This window comes from Artemia sp. Qi Xiang Cuo, chromosome 2 (assembly GCF_049724085.1).
Source record: "Artemia sp. Qi Xiang Cuo chromosome 2, ASM4972408v1, whole genome shotgun sequence".
NCBI classification, from domain to species: Eukaryota; Metazoa; Arthropoda; class Branchiopoda; order Anostraca; family Artemiidae; genus Artemia; species Artemia sp. Qi Xiang Cuo.
The window spans coordinates 67,868,187-67,889,303 of record NC_142795.1 but is presented as its reverse complement, the minus strand read 5'-3'; the positions used below and the strand labels follow the sequence as shown (position 1 = coordinate 67,889,303).

General features: G+C 35.4%; 1 protein-coding gene across 3 annotated transcripts in view; it reads left to right on the top strand.

Annotated features, from left to right (window-relative positions):
- Positions 1–12,781, top strand: part of Shrm (shroom) — a 245,268-nt gene extending 232,487 nt beyond the window's left edge. For all 3 annotated transcript variants that reach the window (XM_089102697.1, XM_089102702.1, XM_089102699.1), the window contains 3 exons: positions 5,762–5,912; positions 8,466–8,738; positions 12,388–12,781. In XM_089102697.1, coding sequence (XP_088958823.1) covers positions 5,762–5,912; positions 8,466–8,738; positions 12,388–12,660 — 697 coding nt within the window. In that variant the 3' untranslated portion in view covers positions 12,661–12,781. The remainder of the gene's footprint in view (positions 1–5,761; positions 5,913–8,465; positions 8,739–12,387) is intronic.
- Positions 12,782–21,117: the final 8,336 nt, after the last annotated feature.

Genomic DNA, 21,117 nt, shown 5'->3' with positions numbered 1-21,117 from the left:
CCTTCTTATTAAACCCCCAAACTTTAATTGAATTCAAAACATTCCCTTCCCAAATCATTCACTTCTCGCCTACTAACATTTTACAGCATGAACTAGTAAACAATTACATAATACAAACACTACACAATACTTGCATTAGTAAAAACTTACATAGTATAAACGAACCACACTAACAACAGTAGTCGGAAACTGGATATTTTAACACTTCACTTTTCTCTCTATACTTTAAAATAAACTTGTTCCCCATACCCCTGAATTTGATGAGGACAAGGAAAGTTGGGATTATGTATAAACTTTGAATTAGGGCAAAAGGAATGACCGGGAAAGGCTAATTAATCCTGAAGATACCAGCGACAAATAAATGAAGTTGCAGAAACTTTAAAAATCATACCATGCTGCAATGACGTTAAGATATTATTCCCAATAAAATCCTCGGGGTTTTGTTGCTGCGGAACGCCTCGGTTTAGACCTATTTGGTTTTTCTCTACTAGCTTGTGGTTCAACAAATGGCAGTGCTACTGGGGATTTCTCTACATTATTATTGGTGCTACTCTCCTGGACAGTATTACTTGTAGGACTAGTATGTTTCAACAAAATTGTAGATACATTAGTCATGTCAAGGTGAGTATCCCCTGTGTTTAAATCCACAAATAATGGGTTGGTGGTATTGGACTCCTGGACTGTTAATTCCCCGTTTTGGCTTCTTGATTCTAAGTAGGCGGCGCTTGAGTTACCTTTTTCTTAAACTTTGTTGCTGTGCTACTGGTACATCTATACATAAAGAAATTTCTTTTAAACGCTGACCTAAACGCCCAACATCATTTAATGTCTTGTCCGATTCTTTAGTGATTGGTTTATTACTTACATACTCAGAGTACTCTGGATTTTTCGCAAGAAATACGGAGGGGTCTTTGTCTGGTCTCATTAGTCTGATGTTTACTATTCTTCTGGTACCCTTTCCGTCTAGTTCCTGTAGTAGGAAAAATTGGTTTGGTTGTATTACTTTATTATTATATATGAACCGCGAAATTTTAATTTTAACCCTTTGCATGTCATATCCTGAACATAGGTAATGTCTCCCTCTTTCAACCTTGGAATTTTTGTGTTGTTTTTATTATATTGTCCGGCCTGAACTTCTCTTGATTTTTCGATTTCCTTGCGACAAACACTATGGAGGTAGAAAAGCTGTTGGACATGGCTAGCTGCAAACTCTTCGTAACTGTTGAAGTCGTCCCGTCTCGGTCGCAGTAACTTTAAATCAAGATAGGAAATCGGTTGTCGACCGAACATAAGTTGAAATGGTTGAAATTATGTGGTTGATGAAATAGTGCTATTGAGTACCAGTTGAATACTTCGAATATACTCCGACCAATTAGACTCGGATTCATAACAGTAGGCCTTGCATATGTTTTTCCACGCCTTTACTCGGTTTTCACATAAACCATTCGAAAATGGGTTATAGCCACTAGAAAATCGGTGATCAATCTTGTGCTTAGCACAGAAATTCTCCACCACTTTAGAACGGTAACTTACATGTTTATCCGTGAGCAATATATCAAATAACCCAAAATAAGAAATATTTTTTTCATTTAAAAACTTCAAAGTCGACTTTGCGGAAATATTCTTTACACTCTCAAGAACAACAAATTTCGTGAAATGTTCTACAGCTATTGTTACATGATCAAACTCTTCATCCGTTTTCGGTAATGGTCCAGCAGTGCCCTTACTCCACATATGACTGACCCGAGAAGGATCTTCACTCCGACCTAACGGTGGATGGGGGATTTCATGGAATTTATTTTTCCGGAGACACACATGACAATTTCTACAAACTATGTCTACTCTTTTTCCCATATTTTTGAAATTACAATAAGCCTGAAGATTTTGTAGCGTCTTTTGGCTACTTAAATGTGCACTTATTAGGGGATGTTCATGAGCTAATTTAATCGAAGTGTCAATCAGCATTTTGGGGGATCATCAGTTTTGGTGTTTGTGCACATTCTAGTTCTCCATTCATACTGGATTTGCAGTACAATACACCATGATTCATGAACATTCCGTCGAGAAAATCTTTCAACCGTGGTATTTTTTCCAATTTTGTCCTTGTTTCTTCAACAAGAACTTCATCCCAAGGGGCATCAAACCGTCCTGTGAGTTCTCATCCTCATATCTCGAGATATTACAACTAGATACCTCTCTCTGGGTATTCAAACATCCCCGCGAGGCATCATTAACATCTCGTAGTGCAACAAAAAAAACCATCCCGGCAGGCATAAATACCATCCCAAGGGACATCAAAACCAGCTCCTTTTTCCTGGGTAGCCAAACCGTCTTGCGAGGCATCAGTACCATCTTGCAGTGTAACAAAACCCTCCCGTGAGGCATCAGTACCAGCCCACGGGACCTCGAAACCAGCTCCCTTTACCTGGGTAGCTAGACCACCCTGTGAGGCATCAGTACCATCTCGCAGTGCAACAAAACCATCCCGGCAGGCATCAGTACCATCCCAAGGGACCTCAAAACCAGCTCCCTTTTCCTGGGTAGCCAAACCGCCCTCCGAGGCATCAGTACCATCTCGCAGTGCAACAAAAAACCCATCCCGGGAGGCATCAGTACCATCCCACGGGACCTCAAAACCAGCTCCCTTTTCCTGGGTAGCCAAACCGCCCTGCGAGGAATCAGTACCATCTCGCAGTGCAACAAAAAAAAAACATCCCGTGAGGCATCAGTACCATCCCACGGGGCCTCAAAACCAGCTAGCTACGACGAAGGCGAACGATGGACTGCCTTTAGAAATGAACCAAGAATATAACTTTCCTGGAACGGAAGTTCCAGGCCTGAGAACGAGCCCTTTCCCACGACTAGCTTTAGTCCCAAGAGCCCCCCCCCCTGGACCGCTATTGTTGACACATAAATGCCCAACTTACTAAGAAATGAGATACCCGGAAAAACTTCTCGAATTGATGTTAAATACTTTACAATATCAACTTGCTGTTATATGTTGGGACGTTCAGAGGCTAATTTGCTGCTCTCCAGGATATCATTATTAATCATCGGGATAAATTAAAGCTGAAACAATATGTATGTATGTATGTATAAATATATTGCCCATCATAAATGTAAAATGCAACACTGATGAGTATAAAGGAAGAAAATGGAAAGAAACAAATAAATTCTGACAGCCACAAACAAAACCAAAACAAAGAAGAACTGACAGGAAAAAAAGAATACAAATAAGGTCAATTATAGGCTATGTATGAATAAACATAATTTCCATGATGGACTATTCCAGAGGTGCTTTCACCAATAATCTGCCTGCGATATCTCTCATTTCTTTTCTGCACCGCGGACACTTGACTAGAAACTCCTTATCGAGAGGATAGGGAGCTGTTGTTAGTCCGGAGAGGCGGCCGTAGCGAATGTTTCGCATGCTTGTAGAAACACTTCCGTATATCCTTAATGTCTGAAGCAGTAAGAAGAGACCAAAATGATGCAAGGGCAAGTAGATGCGGAATAGCAAATGCATTATAAACACTAGCTAAAATACGATTGTTAAATTTAAACTTTAACGCAACTAGTAAACCACACGCATTCCTAGCTTTTCTGGGAAAAAAAAATCTTTCAAAATTTGACGCGTGGCGCGAAGGTTCGACCCAATCGGTACACCAAGATACGTCAGTGTATCTCGTGCTTTAATAACATGTTCACCCCACTGAACATTTGTCGGGCAATCTGGACGGTTATTGAACACCAGGAACTCAGTCTTACTCTCATTAAATCGAAGACCAATACGTTTATACTCCCTATCGAAAATTCCAAAATTTTCCTCAATTCCAAAGGCTGTTCTACTAATACTAAGGATGTCATCAGCATAGTTAACTAGCGAAACATCACTACCATTAAATATACATGTGGTTAGATCGTTTTGTTGTGGCACAATGACAGTATTATTAAACAGGGGCGGAGAAGTAACAGCGCCCTGTCTAATACCCTTTTTTTACTGGAATTGAAGGAGTGAGTTCCACCGTACCAGGAAAGATGGTGACCTTAAATATGGCATTTAGCTTTTTATACATATCACGTATCGATTTGATGACAGAAATATTAACTCCACGCTTATAAGCAGTCATTAAGATATGTGGGCGTATACCCGTGTTGAAAGCTCTAGATATGTCTAACCCAGCAAAATATAATACCTCATTATTTTCATGAGCATGTAGAAGTAAATTAGCAATCAAATGGTAAGCATATGTTGCTTCAACCCATTAAATGGAATATATGATTACTTCTAAATTAATTTGGATATTGCAACTGAAAATACTTTTTTTATCTGAGTAATTCGACCTTTAATTTTGGAAAAGTCATTCTTGAAATATTACCTTTTCATGACTTCCTAAAATAGACGATTGCCTTATCTAATTCTTAATGAAATAAGCATATTTTTAGTTCCTATAATCATGACTTAAGTTTCAAGGTACTAATTACGATCACTTGTTTTTTTTTCTTAATTCATGGTTTAATAGAAACGAACAAATGACAGGTGTTGAAGTAGGCTAAGTATTAAATTGTCAAAATGTTTTATGGTTCTGAGTCACGATAAGCATTATATACTAAACTGATACCGCGATTCTAATTTCGAGAAATGGTTTTCTTTTAGAGGAAGGGAGTTATTGGTAAAAAGCGTGAAAAGGGGCAAATTATGGGGTAAATCTAAAATGAAAATTCGAAACCTAATAAAAAAATTCAAGATTCAAGGGAAGGGACCGAACTCTTAGGCCCTTCCCTCGCTTACTTGCATTCTTAATCATTTATAATTCAAATAAGTGTGTAAGGCATGTATATATTAATTTATTTTAAATGGGGTACATTGTTTCTGCGGAAGGGACACAGTTTGAAAAATAAACTAAAAAATTAAGGGAAAAATAAAAATAAGGGAATCGCAAGGGGATTCCCTTACGACCTTGTAAAAATCCTTAGATGAAAAGCGTGAAGGATCCTTATTTCATCAAGACATTTTCTACTTCAAAATTATACTCCTGGAGATTCTTCTTTATTTCTAAGATTTGACTAAGTTTATTAAAAAACACCAATACTGACAAAACTCACCTTCCAAAACTTTTAAATATTCTCCTGCTCTTTGTCCTTTTTATTCGTCGTTATAGAACGTACACATTTACCTGAGCCTTATTGACGGTACCAAAAAGTGAACTTTTTCTTAACCCGAAAAGCATACTTTTGTTAGGACTAAGTCCAAATTGATCTGATTGTTCTATTGGATTCCCTACTTATTCTTCCATGAGATTTCCTACTTACTTAAAATATGGCAACAAGAATGCATTCTAAATTAAAATTAATATATAGAAGTTTATAATATTCCAATCAAGGTCTTATCCGGGGGGGTTTCATGGTTTGACCCCCCCCCCTGAATTTTTTTGATGTTTTAAAGTTTTTTTTAATTTTGAAGCAACTCCCCCCCCCCCCCCACACACACAAAAATTTGCAGGTAAACTAATTCATTTGTAACAGACCATTTTTCTGAATTCTGACGAGTCAATTTATGCCTGTTTTTCTTTGACTTTACAATTCAACTTATTCCAGGGGAAATACTGTTGCGGAAGGGGATTGTGGCCATAATTTGGGTTTGTACTCAAAATATTTATGACATCTAAAAATTTCCTGTGAATGCCTGATTCTAAAAATTAAAGTATTATATTCCTATCATTTTATATCTGCTTGATTAAATTTTACGGTTTGTTTCTAGGTCGCCTCGACGTTCTCTTTCACCATTAGCTGACAACTCTGTGTATCTGATATCATCCGACCCGAAAACCAAGCTGTTGACACAGTGCAGCGATGATACTGAAAAAACAAACAGCCTACCTGTCGACACAGATTCCTTGTTGCAGAAAAAGGTTAGTGTCACCTTACAGTCCATTTGCAGGTATAAAAATAAATAACTTTTATAAATAAATAAATAATTAATTCTTATAATAAAATAAACAGATGTGAATAAATAATATAAATAAATATAAATATAAATACATAAAATCAAAAATATTAAAAATAAATAAATAATTTGGCCCCTCTTTTGCACTTCAGTCGTACCTCTACAGCGTTTTCGAGCAATGTTTGTTGCGCGGCCCTAGAACTAAAGACTACCTTTAGATTTGTACAGCTGTTTTTTTTTCTCTCTTTCTTACTTTTCCAGAATTTGCAGAACTGAAGAGTGTTGCAAAAAGCAGCTTTTCCATGAAAAAATTTTTTTAAACTAAAGTTCTGCCTTTTTCTTAGAAAAAGTTGCAGAATTGTTTCTACTAATTTTATTTTTATGACAAATTAAAAAACGACAGAAGTAAGAACTGTTGTTTTCTAAAAAACAGAAAAAATTGAAACCTATTTTGAACTTGGAAAAGGGTCTCTATTTTTGCTAATTTTAACGGCAGAGCTCATGGATGTAGTTTTCTAAAAAAAAAAATCGGCTTTTATAATGCATGTTTTTCTAGAAATCTAAAGTTTTGCCACCTTTTAAAACAGGCAGGAGCACTAATAATCATTTGTGGATTTTTAAATGTTTTTTTTTTTTCCTAAAATGGTAAACTAAGAAATATTAAAAATATAAGACTATCGTTTTCTAAGCAAGAAATAGTTTCTCGATGAAATGATTTTCTGAAGATTTGAACGATTTTTATTTTGTCGTTTAGTTGTAGGCCTACTTAAAATTGGAAAACTTATAGACTACTTCTGGGTTTCACGAGCTATTTATGTGTGTGTTTTTTTCTCTCTTGTAACGACAGCCTAAAACCAGCATAAGTGAAAACTAATGCACCCTGATAATCGATTTTTCTAGGATATGATTTTCTAAAGAACTAAATTTTTCATGTTTTTTTTTTTTAAACAGTAAGAACTAATGCCAATTTCTAAATTCTTCAAACCAGCTCAAGCATACCAGATGTAGCGAAAAACAGAATGATTCACATCAAATTGGTATGTGACATCTATCAAAAGACAAAACGATAATAATGGAAACATTAGCTCCCGGTTCTATTTATATATATATATATATATATATATATATATATATATATATATATATATATATATATATATATATATATGTATTATTATAGATATGATGTGCTGTAGGATGAATAGTGCAGTATGAACCAGGAAGGTGCTAAAGCTTTCCTCATATTCAAGAGATTGAATAGAAAAATAATTTTAACTTACATTTAATTAGATAAGTCACTTGGTAATCTATGGGTCTAAATAATGGGAGAGCTTCTTTCAAAAAATTGTTGTTTTTTTTTCAGAAACTTTCATTTTGTGACCATCCTATGGGGAATTTATTACTCAATATGCAGTAAAGCAGCTTGTTCTGACTATTAAAATAGCAAAAAAGGGGCGTAAGACTTATTTTTGGGTTCTGCAATTATTTTTTTGTTTAGAATTTAGTTTTTTTTATTTATTTTTTTTTTTAATATAAACATGCGCCCTTGAAGCCACTTTTATCAAGAAATCATCATTCCCATTCATTCCTGCTTAAGTGATGTATTTTAAGGAATATAGTTAACTAAGACAAGTTGCTCCAATTGGCAAGCTCTGCTAATTGCAAGTAGATGTTGACTAGATATGAGGAATTATCCGTTTAATAAAATGACTAAAGTTTAAATAAAACGCGACGCGAGAAATAAATTAATAAATAACTATATAAAACAACTGACCTTTGGTCAACAATTCTTGTTATATCTTGATGGTCTCTTAGAGGATATGAATTGATTTAGTAAAAGAAATTAAATGGCAAGATTAAGTGGCCCTACCTGTAGGCTATGCCCCGTTAGTCTCTCATTAAGATTATACTAGGTTTATGCTGTGGCGTCAATCTACAGTAGTTAGAAGAGGGGTGGGGCAATTTTGTTGTTTTGCAACTTGTAGTTGTTATTACATTTTTTCGATGAAAGTGCAAAAAAGCTATTTCTGAATAGCTTTAAAAGGGTATTTCCTTTGAAATACCAATGAAAAATACCAAAAAAGGGTATTTCAAAATTAGGGGAGGGGCTAAACTTCTTCAAGGGGGGCTAGTTCTCTCCCCCCCTAATTGACGTTGCTAGTTCTATGGGTGGGTAGCACATTCGGCAAATTGACGGTATACCAGATGCAGTAATTTCTCATAAGATACAGATCGGCCGGTGACTTTATAATTATTTTCAGCAATAGTGGTGGTAACTCGAAAGTGTCTGCATCCTATGTCTTTTGGCACATTCCACTCACAACCTCTTTCATCTTGTATCTTAACCGTAGAATACATGCTACTAATTTTTTTCATTCAGATAACATAACGCTAGGTATGTTTTATACACTTTTAAGTTAAATTCGTTTCGAAAATGGATGTATGTATTTTTTCTTATTTTTTGCATACCCCCGCCTTACGTTTATAATCTCCTTATTAAATAATTTGTACGGTTTAGGAGGACCTAGTAAAAAGGCTGGACAAGAAGTTGGAGATCCTGCGTCTGGAGCGTCAAGCCATTCACGAGGATATGTCGTCCAACGAAAAACTGGGAAAGGAGGTTTCTTCACGCGTAGCCGAAGTCGCTACGTCTGGTGAGCGAAATAAGGTGGCGTTGCATGTCCTTGAAGTTGAAAAGATTACTGCCCTACTCCTTGGGCTGGCTGGTCGACTTGCCAGGGTTCAAAACGGATTAGCAGCCCTTGGCGAGGACGTGGACTCCCAAGAAAAGGTAAACGTTAAGTCAGTTAAATTTATAATACTTTTCTTCACACTAAAGTAATGACCGATGTTAAAAACTCAAAAGCAGTGATGGGACGACTAATATGCATCGATATAATAGGATATTCCTTTAGGATTTGAATCGAGAAAAAATTTTCGACTCTCAAAAGGATTCTCCACCATCAAGTTTTATTTTCCGATAAAAGAAAGTTATAACTTAGGTTTCTAATTTTTTTTGTGCCAATTGCTTAAAATGATTTTGAAAAAGTAATATTTTGTTCATTAATTTCCATTAAAAATTTTTAATTGCTTGCAAAACTTGGATAATGCTTAGCTTCTAAAATCCAGAATATTAGTGAATTAAACGAGAACAACATTGTTCAAAATATGCATGTCCGCATGTTTTTGTGGTGGGGTGGTTGGGGTGTGGTTTGGGGGCAATAGTAACGAAAAAATTCCATGATAACTTGAACATTCTTGTTTTGAACATTTCTGTCCCCCAGAATTTTAGGATCCCAATAGAGTCGTTTGTGTTTATGTTTGTTTACCCCTATGTAAAAATTTATGTTTCTATGATGTCATACAATTATTTATGTTCATTTCGTCATATATTGCCTTATACTTGATATAATTAATATCAAATTGATTAGTCTACTGATTTGGAATCTTTACTTTAAGATGATATATGTTAGACTATCAAGTATAGCTTCCTGTCATATTTTCTATGGTGTTTTTATAAGAAGAATTTGAATCTTGTTTTCTGCTGCGTTGGTTCCAGTGTGGGCTGCAGCTTACACACATTGCATAACGACTAAATTTAACTTATGGATTGGGTTTTGATACTTATTAATTACTTATATCAATACTTAATTCTCATTACCATATTTATTACTATTCATTGCTAGGATTGTGAATAAGTATAAGTATATCATTTTTCCATTGAAGTTGCTTTTTTTATGGGCTCGAAGGTCAACATAGCGGTTTGAAATTCAGCCACTGTGCTTTCTGTTCCACTTTTAAATCCAATCCAGTAGGATAAGTTTAAATTATTCGTTTGATATTTTTTTCGGGGCTTTTGGAACTTTTTAAAGCTTCTTGGCAATTGGTAATTTGACAGGGTAATTTGGTTGCTGTCACTTCACCAGTTTTGTATTTTCCCGCTTTTCTAATGTCCCTCCCTTTCTTCTTCCTACCAATATTGTTTCTTTCCTTTTCCTCTATAATTTCCCATCCTACCTTTTTTTCTAAATATGAGGAGAAAGCACAAAATTAGAATGTAAATAAATTAGCTAATAAAAAATGAAGAACTTCCTGAGCGTGTAGAAATCAGAAAAACAAGAAAATATTTGATAAAAATGATGTTTATAAAATAAAAATAATGAGTGATTTATTTAAATGACCAAAAATTATGAAGACAGCGACACCGCTCAACCTCCCATTTAATATATTTAATGCAGCTATGGTCCGTATATAGTCCTGTATATACTTCATAACAAATATATATTAATTTTGTACAAAATAAATTAAAACGTAACGCGTTCAATTTAACTTGGAATCCAAATTAAAAAGGTCCATTCGCAATGGCATTTTGCTAATGATATAGCCAATACTAAAATGAGCCAATTAGATTTTGCATTAAATTTTCCGATAAGCTGAAAAATCCAGTGAAAAATTATGATCGGCTAAAAGTAACGCTATCTAGTCTTGGGATTAGTAAACTCTAACTAGGTATTACAATATTGAAGAGAAGTTGGATTATCCTGTCATTTTTAAAATGAAATGCATTTAATAAAAATATGTTAGCAAATGTCTGTCCCTTCTTTACACTAAAGTATAACTTATGCTTTTGGTGAAAACAAGACGCATTTTGAGATATATGTCTCAATTTTTAATTACCATGATTTGAGAATGAATATCCTTTTTAAATGTTACTTACTGTCCATGTGTGCTTTTTTTTCATAATGTAGGTCTATTTTAATTTCTTTAAGATAATTAAGCCATAGACAGGAAAATACTACAGTTAAAGGTGAAATATGCCACCGCGTGAGGGTTTACTCTAAAATGTGGTTGCTTTTTAGGAGGCTTTTAGTGTTAGAAATTGAATGACTTCCTAAATTTCTGTTTGATCACATTTTGGCCCTGCTTGGCCCAAAACTAGCCCTCTTTCTCGAAACTAAGCAAAAAATAGTAATTTACTGCAGAACAAGCTCTCCTTCTTAAAGAAGGTGCTATAACGAAAATATCCGTCTGAATGAATCATCTATCAATGTTTTATGGTAATTCAGGAATAAGTTGTAAATTCAAAAAAAAATTGTGGGGTAGAGGTTTCGGAATACCAGAAAAGCAAACTTTTCAATTGTAATTTCCGTGTTCTTCAGACAATTTATCTACCATGGGGGGATGTCGTACCCTATATTAGAGTAGCTTTAACCTTTGGTGCTCATTTTTAACGCTATGTCTAAGCATATCCTTGTAAATGAGGAGAGATGCGTTTGTTAGGAAAGTGCACCACCCTTTCCCCTGCTTCTGATTGATCTGAAATGCCTCTCATAAAAATCAGAAAACTTTGTCCTAAAAATTACCAAAGTCTTCAGTATTGATGTACAAAGGGGACTTCCACTCCCTTGAACCACCCAGTTCAGGCCAAAGTTTTATTTTTCATCACAATACATCAAGGATTTATGCTTGAACACCAACGTAATGGGATTATTAGTTTAGTTTGTCTATCATAATACTTTAAGAAGGATAGAGTTCATCTGACTTAGGTATATTTTTTGGATTTAGCCGTTTTATACTTCGGAATTTGAAATGCTTCGAAAGATACATTAATCAAATTTTTCCTTAAGCAGCTGGAGACTGAAAAAGATATGTTACTAAAAATAACTGTTGCTAAAAAAATATAAGTGAAAAATATATGTTACTATGTATAGAAATATGCTACTTTGAATCTTAACGCTTAAAGTTTAGCAAACATTGCTATTACATACAATGCGAATAACACCTGGGTAGTAATTGCCATAGTAAACAGGCAGTGCAGATAAGTTTATGCGATTTGATATGTGGCATAAACGGAGCCTCCTAGTAATGGTGAAGTAATTTTTCTTTCATCCTCTTATCTTTCGTAATGGGGAATCTAAGTTTAGTTTTGTGATTGTTCTTTTTTCTGGATATTTTACGAACCATAGCTCATGTTGCATTAGTGTAGAGGCACACGGCCTCCAATTTGTCGCATTCCTATATTTCAAATAATATTAATAGATAGTATTTCATCAGCATAGTATAGCTATTATATAGCCTCTGCTTCTTTTTTTATTTTTTAATAGCGTGTCGATATCTTCCATTATATTTGTCTTTTTATATCCAGGGCCTTCAATTGAAACTTTTTATTCTTTTATTTTAATAATGCGTAGTTGCTTTATTCTGATAGCTTTTTCTTTTGAAATCTGTCTGGGTATCATTAAATATGGCGTGTTCACCAAAAAAGTTACCTATGTTAATTTTAAGGGTTTCTTTTTCTTTAAAAAAAAAAACAAAAAAGCCAAAAAGCAACTGCAGTAGACTGCTCTAAAAACGCTTCTGCTTTTAGGCCAGGCTTAATCGGTCAGGCTGGCTAAGTTCCTATGTTAGAGAGCTGTTGTACAAGCTTTTGTATTTTATAGACGGTTCTAGAGAGCAAGAGAGACAAGTTAATGGAGCAGCTTGAAGAGGCCCGAGTGTTGAAGCTGAGTATCGAAAAGCGAAGTCGAAACGTGTCAACATTACTTCAAAAATATTTTACAGAAGAAGAATATGCTGACTACGAACATTTTGTCACAATGAAAGCCAAACTTGCAGTTGACGCTCGAGAGATCGAAGAAAAGATTAAACTTGGCGAGGAACAGCTACTGGCATTGAAAGAAACATTAAGTGAAAATCTAGGACCTATTCTGTGATTATATTAGCCGGCTTGGATTTGTGCAGTAATACCACCAAGTGGTGCTTTCAAGTCGCTTGTTTTTTTTTATTACTGGCGAAGCGCAGATTTTGTTTCATGAGCTCCGGTCGAAAATATAATCAATTTTATGCTGGTCGAATTTTTGTATTTTAGTGATAGGTTGAACTAGTCTTTCGATGGAAGAAATAGAAGAAATTTAATAGTGATACAACCGAGCTACTATCAATTTATTCAACCAAACTCTGATTTCATGTCAATAATATTCACTAGTACCAGTCCTTTTCCTGTAATGAGAATTAACATATATTTCTAAGATTTCAAATTCAATTCAATTTGTGCGTGTACTGTTATTAACCAAATATCTGCTTTGAATGCTCCATGGTCAAGATCTAGGACATTCCTGCGAAAGGGAGTTGCACGGGTAGCCAAAATAATTAATGAAACCCTGAACTTAACAATCCACGAATTGAGAATATTTTACTACTGTTTAAATTTGCTCTTACTTAAAATATACATCTATGCATTCAATGTTTTACAATAAATAGCCCGAGTATTGAGAATTTAATACACATGTATCTTTTATGCGCTTAAAACTACTCATGGCACTTCATCCCTGATCGGCTGTATTAAATCAAAAGGTGGTTTATGACAGTTTTTGTCAAGGGCGTAAAGGGTGAATATTGAAAATTTCACCCTAGCAAAGGGAATACACCCGATCTGTTGGCATGACTCGATTTCCTAGATCTTATTTGTGTGTCAATATTTCGCTTTTTTTTTTGTTTTTTGCAAAACGCGTTTAATCAAATTTCTAAGATTAAAAAAATAGATGAAATTTTGAATAAAAAAACGTATTTTTTTAATTCTATCGCTTTCCGGTAAAATTTAAAATGTGTGATATATCATCTTTTGGATTAACCCATCCGAAGTATAGTTGAATGCCGTGCCCTTTTCGTATAATTCTTAGTTTATACTCTGAAGCAGGATGTACTTGACAAGTAAAAACAAAGGAATAAACTTATCTTCAAAAGTCTTGTGCTTTTTTGCATATGAAAACCCAGTTAGGGAGGTATGTATCTATCCTTAAAAAAGCGCACATGGGTTCATAAAAGCTGTAAAAACAAATATGTGGAAAAAAACTAGCCAGGAACACATAAGCAAGGGTGAAGAGCCAAATCAAATCCTAGGTAAAAACTACAAGGAATCAAACATTTTTATCTTCATTAACTTTCTATTTCCTTAGCATTATAAGTTTCACTTCACTAACTTTCAACTTCACTAACTTTCTATTATTTGTTGGAATAAAATGTTAAAAGACAAATTTATAAGCAAAGAAAGATAATGCAAAACTAATAAGGTACATGCTAGTACAGGAAGGGATTAATTACGAAATTCAAAGAAAAAAAAGTATCCTGTCATTGAGTTTTGGTCTAAAGATTGCTGTATGTTTTAAAGCTCGAATTAAATAAGTGTTAAATTGATAATTAGAAGTTATTCTTTTTTGGAGGTTATACTTTTTAAACATCAAGAGCTGAAATCAAAGGCGGAATCTTAAAGAGTTCTTCTTTGGAAACTCATATCGCGGTTAGTTTTATTAGCATTGCACTTACCATCTCCTGCAAAAATAATCATAAGTCTTCCCCTAAGCAAGGCCGTACCCAGAGGGGGGGGGGGGGGGTTTAACCCTCCCCTAAATGTTTGTCTGACTCGTAAAAATATAACAAAAATGGAAAACAAATTTTGTATGAGTTTTTTTTTTTTTATTTTTTGTGTGTAAAAGCCCCTCCGAAATTTTTTTTTTTAGTAAAACCCCTCCGAAAAAAAAATTCTTGGATACGGCCTTGCCCCTAAGCCCTGCAGCGTTTTTAGTAGCCATGCAACTCCCCTAGCAGTAACGGAGATTTTTGGAGGAGGAGAGTCCACTTCTGATTACAAACAGATTCTTGGTTGATATTGAAATGTAGCTATCAATTTGCTTTGTAAGTAAAGCCAGGTTTTATGTCTGATTGACCAAGTAGTTTTGCCCGGTTACTATGTATGATATTTTTTAGAAGTGAAAAAAGTTGATAAAAATGCAGCATAAAATATTTTAGTCTCATTGCTTTATATTCGGAAAAATGATAACTTCATTTATTAGAATGGAAACACCAAAATATAAAATAATCGGGAAACCGTATACAAAAGCAGGAGTTCCAACTGAGACCCCCGCCACCTGGAAAATGGTTGGAGAAAGACGTTGAGATGTATGGAAATTAGGATTGTTAAATTATGAACGTTTGTCTTCATCGAAGAGCTGCATTTCTATAAACATTTAATTTACGAGTGTATCCTGTAATCGAATATTGAGTGCCTTAATTGAATATATCCGGTAAACGCAGCAGAGATTTACCCTACTTTCACTGCTCCCCCCAACATTAGTTGTCTCTCGCTTTTTTCTTTATTTGAAGATATTACTTTTTTTGTCCTAAAGGGGTGGTTGCCCAAAAGCTTCGATTTTTCGCTAGAATTTATCATCCTATATTAAGAGTCCTAGTCTCTTTAGTATCATTCTGAACAGAAATAGCAGCACAATATGAGAAAATGAGAATATAAAAATATACTCAATTGCAGGGGCGGATCCAGGATTTTTTTGGGGGGGGGGGTGTAAAATAGGTTTATCCGAAAAAAAATTAGGGAGGGGGGAGCAAAATAGGTTGATCCTATAAACTTGCGTTAGGAGCAAGTTTAATTAACGCACACTTGAGTTAATTAAGTTTTAGACTACGCTAGGGCTGGGGGGGGCGCCCCCTCGCCCCCCTCTGGATCCGCCACTGCTCAATTGACTCTAGAAATTTACAGTTTTTACAGGGTTGTTTTTTTTTAATTTTTTCTTGGGGGAGGGGGTAGCTTGAAAGGAAAAGAAACCGAGAGATCACCTTAAATTTCACAAATATCTATGCTACCGGCAACTATTAAACTCTCCTAATGTACATTAACCCTATATGGTATAGAGTTTTCAGATGTATTGAATGTTAGCAGTGTTTATTTATTATTTATTTTTGCTTCTGATTTTGGAAGTTTTCTTCATTTTCCTTAGAAAGTAGGAATTTAATTTTTAAGACGACGTTAAAACTTTTGCAATTGTTGCACACAAACGAGATAATAATGAAGCCACGGAATTTATGTTGGAGGTTTTACACCGGTGTTCACGTTTGACGTTTCGTGCCAATGTTCCAGTTTATAAGATCTTTTAATTGGATTGCCTGTGGTGGAAAATAAAGTAGGCTACCTTTATCGTAAATCTTCTGTTGTAACCTCTATGAATAAGAAAACATGCGTGCCATCTATGAGAATATAATGCGAAACGTATAGTTCTAAGATCTCAATTTCGGTTTGGCACTGGGGAATTTTTGGGCTAGATTTCAGCCGAAAAGTGTTATTTATTTACTCTTTGATTATCTGAAAATAAAGTGTTGATTTAATGATTATTTTAGTTTATTTTAAAACCGAAGCTAGATATGGTAAATATAGATGGTATCAAACAGTTCTTTGCAACGAACTGTAAGGAAGGGGGGACCTGGGCTAATAGTAACCGAAACTGTTACGCATCAAAAGTTACGAGCCTGAGAAAATTTGTCCGATCTCGGAAAAAGGGAGAAACACTTCCTAAAAGGTAAGTAATCTTGATGAAAATCACACCTTTAAGTTTGGCATATGAGAGAACCTTACTGTTGAGATTTCAAGTTTCTATCTACAAAGATGTGGAATTTTGCATTTTTTGCCAGAAGAAAGATCATGGATGCGTTTTTTTTGGTTCTATTCAGGGGTGATCGTACCAAATCTGTCCGAGAAGGTTGTGAGAGGGCTCATTTGAACGGAAACCAAAAGTTCTAGTGCCCTTTTTAAGAGTCAAAATTGATTGCATTGGAATATAGTGTCTTGATTTAAACAGGTGCAGTTAAGGCCACAAAGATTTTCAATTAGAGCTAGGGATTAATGGAAAAGAAGTCACGGAATAAGAAGTTGTTTCTCTGACTACATCATAATGAACGAATAATCTTAGGAAGTTTAGAGAGTGATCGTTCGATTGCAAGTTTTGGGGTTTAGTAACCTTTTAAGTGAATTTCCTAGTAAGGAGCAATTGCTTCAAAAATAGTCTGGTTTACGAAGATGCTAAATCCATGCATTTCGGTATCACAAGATCGAAGGAAGAAACTTAAGGTTTATGCTCACTGTGTAATTTTTATATATTATTTTCCTGCTCTCCTATAGTCTTCATATATTTACGAAAAAATATACTTTTGATATCACTCCATAGCCGACATTCAACTTTATCCATCTGGAGAACTACATCTTTGAAATTTGGTGTACATATTTTTTAGATTGAAAATACGCTAAAAGTTTCCAATTTTTTTAAGCCGATTTAGAATCTTCCCCTGGAAAAAGTCTAAGCGATATCATAATTATGGCTGGGTAATGGATAAACCTGAGACTAATGAATCCAAAAGATATAAGTATTTTGTCCCTTTTGTGCAAGTTACAGCTGCAGGATTGTCGTAAAATTGCTTGTTTCAAAGTGAACATATACCTTAAGAGAGAAAGAAAGATATGGAAGTCGAGCTAAACAAGTAGCTGATAAAAAAAATTTATGAGAAGACAAGAACGCTGTCAAATTGAGTGTAAAATGACGTAAACAGAATGAGAAAGTGGCAGCTCTCAATAAATGTCAAGTTCACGAAAGATGTACCAACGGCGAGGAGTATTGGAGTTCTACTGCCAGGGTAGGTTAGGTCGAATCAAAATGATAAACACGCACAACAAAATCTATTTAATGTTACCATATTATGCGAGGAAAAAAAATTAAAAGGAGACGACATAAATATATTTTCTTAATCTAAAATACCCCTTAAGCAGCTTTCAAATTCCTTTCTACCTTTCCTTTTCGAATTCCTTTTCTAGGATTTATTTTTTACCAAGGCACAGGTCGATTAGACAAAAAAAGATTATGAGAAAACAAGAACGCTGTCCAATTGAGTGTAAAAAAGAGGCTTAGACAGGATTAGAAGGCGGCAGCTCTCAATAAACGTCAAGTTTTTGAATGATGTACCAACGGTGAGGAGTATTGGAGTTCTACTTCCATATCTGCTTCAGCAAGAGTTAAAACAAGTCTGAAAACGATGAGACTTACAGACTGAAAGCTATCAAGTCAGTTTCACTCCACAGAAATGACAAAACAATCGATATCATTGTACATAGCCAGATTAATTTCAACTCAGATCATTATTACGTCTACAGGAAGACGTTGGAAGGCACCTAGTGTAGTATCTGCATGTTCTGGAATGTTCAGCTATGACTTGCTGCTCTTGAAAAATGTACCTAAGATATTTTTAAGCGTTTTTTTCTTTTTCAGTTTTGATCCTAATTATAGCTTGATTATAAGTTTAAAGAAGTCGTTGTTTTCGAAAATTTACCGTAGAAAGGGGGAACACTTTTGCAACTACGTCATTTCATTCGTGATTCGAACTTGTATTTCAAATTCATCTTTGCTAACCCGCTGACATTATTTTTTCAAATGCATTCGAAATTAAATTTTTACGCTACAAATCTAGGACGCTCTCAATCAATTTAAAAGTATTAATCTATGCAATTTAGTAGCAAGCAGTGATGGTTTTAAAGGGGTTATATCCCCTTTTATATCTTCGATACTAATAGCAACTCAATGCTACTCCAAGCCGCTGCACGCTCCTCCATCCCATTTTCCTCAAATCTTTGCTTACGTTATCCTCCCTTTCTATTGGGGGATGACCTGCTTTTCTTCTGGCCCTGGATGGTTGGCGGACAAGGACGATCTTTGGTAATCTGTGATCCTTCGTTCGGAGAAAGTGTCCTAGCCATCTCAACCTTTCTCTCATTATAGCCTTAGAAAGCGGGATTGGATCGTATAGCTTTCTGTTCAAGATACGGTCAGTCTGTTGGATGCCCAAAACAATCCGTAGGCAATTCCTCTGAAAAACATCTAGAAAATCCTCTTCCATCTTTTAGACCACCCACGCTTCAGGACCATACTTGACCACTGTCATCATTGTAGCTTCTAATGTTCTTTGACTGGTTTTTGGGCCTTCGATATGCCTGGACATGATTTGAAAAATAATCAGAACCTAAATAAAAAAAAAAACAAGTTTTTTATGCTATCACTAAGACGATTTTCCACCGCATTAATACTTAACCTGAGACAATTTTGACGCCTAAAAAATGTATTCCGCTACTGCTTTTTCAAGTTTTTGGCTGGGATAAAGTTTTTTGAACATGCATTTCTTCTTATTCTTCTTGAATATTACATGCCTAATTTAGACATATAATTTTTTACATTTGAAGATACAAGAATCAAATTTTATTTTTACTGTGCTTGGTACTTTGAGTTTCAACTCCCACGCTTTACTTCCGTAAGAAAAGCTTTTCTTTTTTACATTCCAATTTCGACTAAAATTTACTAAAACCTAGCTTTTTGTTCCAACTGACATTGTTGTAATAACTGGAACGACAGGCAAGTAACTCAGAATTTACTGTTTAAATAACGATTAGTAAAGATAAATAATGTGCATGGTTAGTGAAGTAAATTTACATCATTATCATCATCGTTATTATTAGCAGAATTAAACAAATTGAAAATATTATTAAGGTGAAAGCGAGATGGATTCAGTTAAAGCTTATGAAGATTATACCCTTACAAGCCCTTCGTTATTTTATAATCGTTCTCGGTGGATGTCAACTGTATATACTTCTGTAGTTAATGTGAAGTTGCTACGGTCTAGAACGTAGAATGCACCCTTTGTCCTTCAGATGAAGTCAACAGCTGTTTTTTCATGGTTCTCTCTGACATCTGATCGGCATCCGAACAAGTGGATTTAAAATCAAGGTAGCAGCCTACTAATTTTGGAGCCCAAAGGCACGGGCGTAGCTGCAGCATTTTATTTGGAGGAGGGGGGGTGCAAGAGGGGTCTCCATCTGGAGAGTCAAGGGGTTTGGGCTATATAATTTTTTTTCTCCAAATGATTTGAAGGGCGACTCCCCCCCCCTTCCCCCTTAATGACGCCACTGCCCAAAGGTATTTAAAGCCAGGATGGAAGCTTTCTAATTTTAGAACCTTGGGAAAACCAATAAGTTTAAAGCAGCATCCTTATACAAATTAGAACATGCAGACACCGATGCTTTCTAGGAAAAATATATCTCTAATTCTGATAACTTTAGATTTTGGTTCTTTGATGGCGTGGGTTGATGTATTACATCAACGATGATTAATACTACTACTACTAACAACTCACCGCAGCACCAAGCCGCCTGAGGCCAACACAGCTACGCACGCTCCTCCTCCATCCCAATCAATTCAAAGCCTCCCTTTTTACACCCTCCCACGAAGTTCCCATTTCCTTTAAATCTTTCTTTATGACGTCCTACCACCCCAGACGTGGACGACCTACTTTCCGTTTAGCCCTAGATGGTTGGCCGAAAAGAACAATCTTTGGCAATCCGTCATCCTTCATACGCACAACGTGCCCCGGCCACCACAACCTTTCTTTCATTATAGCCCTAGAGAGCGGTATTGAACCAAATTTTTCGTATAGCCTATTGTTTGAAATACGGTCAGTCAGCCCGGGTACCCAGAACCATCCTTAAGCAATTTTTTGGAAAACATCTAACAAATCTTCATCCGCTTTTCTGAGCGCCCATGCTTCAGAGCCATAGTTGACCACTGTAATCAATATAGCTTCTAATATTCTAATCTTGGTTTGCAGACTTATCTTCCTATTCTTTCAAACCTTTTTTTTAACTGAGCCTTTGCTATTCTATTTTTAACATCTTCACTGCTCCCACCGTCTTTACTAATAATGCTACCGAGGCAAGTGAAGCTTTTCACTTGATTAATCTTTTCGTTACCCAGCGTCACCTTTTCATCCTCTATTATTCCTAGTCTTAGTAATTTAGTGTTCTTAATAATAATTTTCAAACCTATTCTAGCCCCCTGAGCTCGACAAACCTCTACAACTTCATTCATTTTGCCAACACTTTCATCTAGGATGCTTAAATCATCAGCATAATCTAAGTCCAGGAGACTTTTTCCACCCCATTTGATTCAATGGTATTCTATTGCCTTTCCTGTGCCCTTTAAGACACAGTACATCCAAATGATCCATATATATGGGGATAGAACACAGCCCTGCTTAAATCTTGATTTAATATAAAACCAGCTGCTAACCTCATTTCCTACCTTAACCGCAGCAGTGTTATTCTCGTACATAGCACTAATCACTAATGTATTTGTCTGGTATACCATACAAGGATAAAACCTTTGCTAAAGCTCTTCTATTAACAGAATCAAGCGCTTGCTCATAATCTATAAAACTGAGGACCAAAGGTGTTTGACAACTCAGGCACTTCTCAATTATTAGCCTAAGGGTGAAAATTTGGTCAGCATATCCTC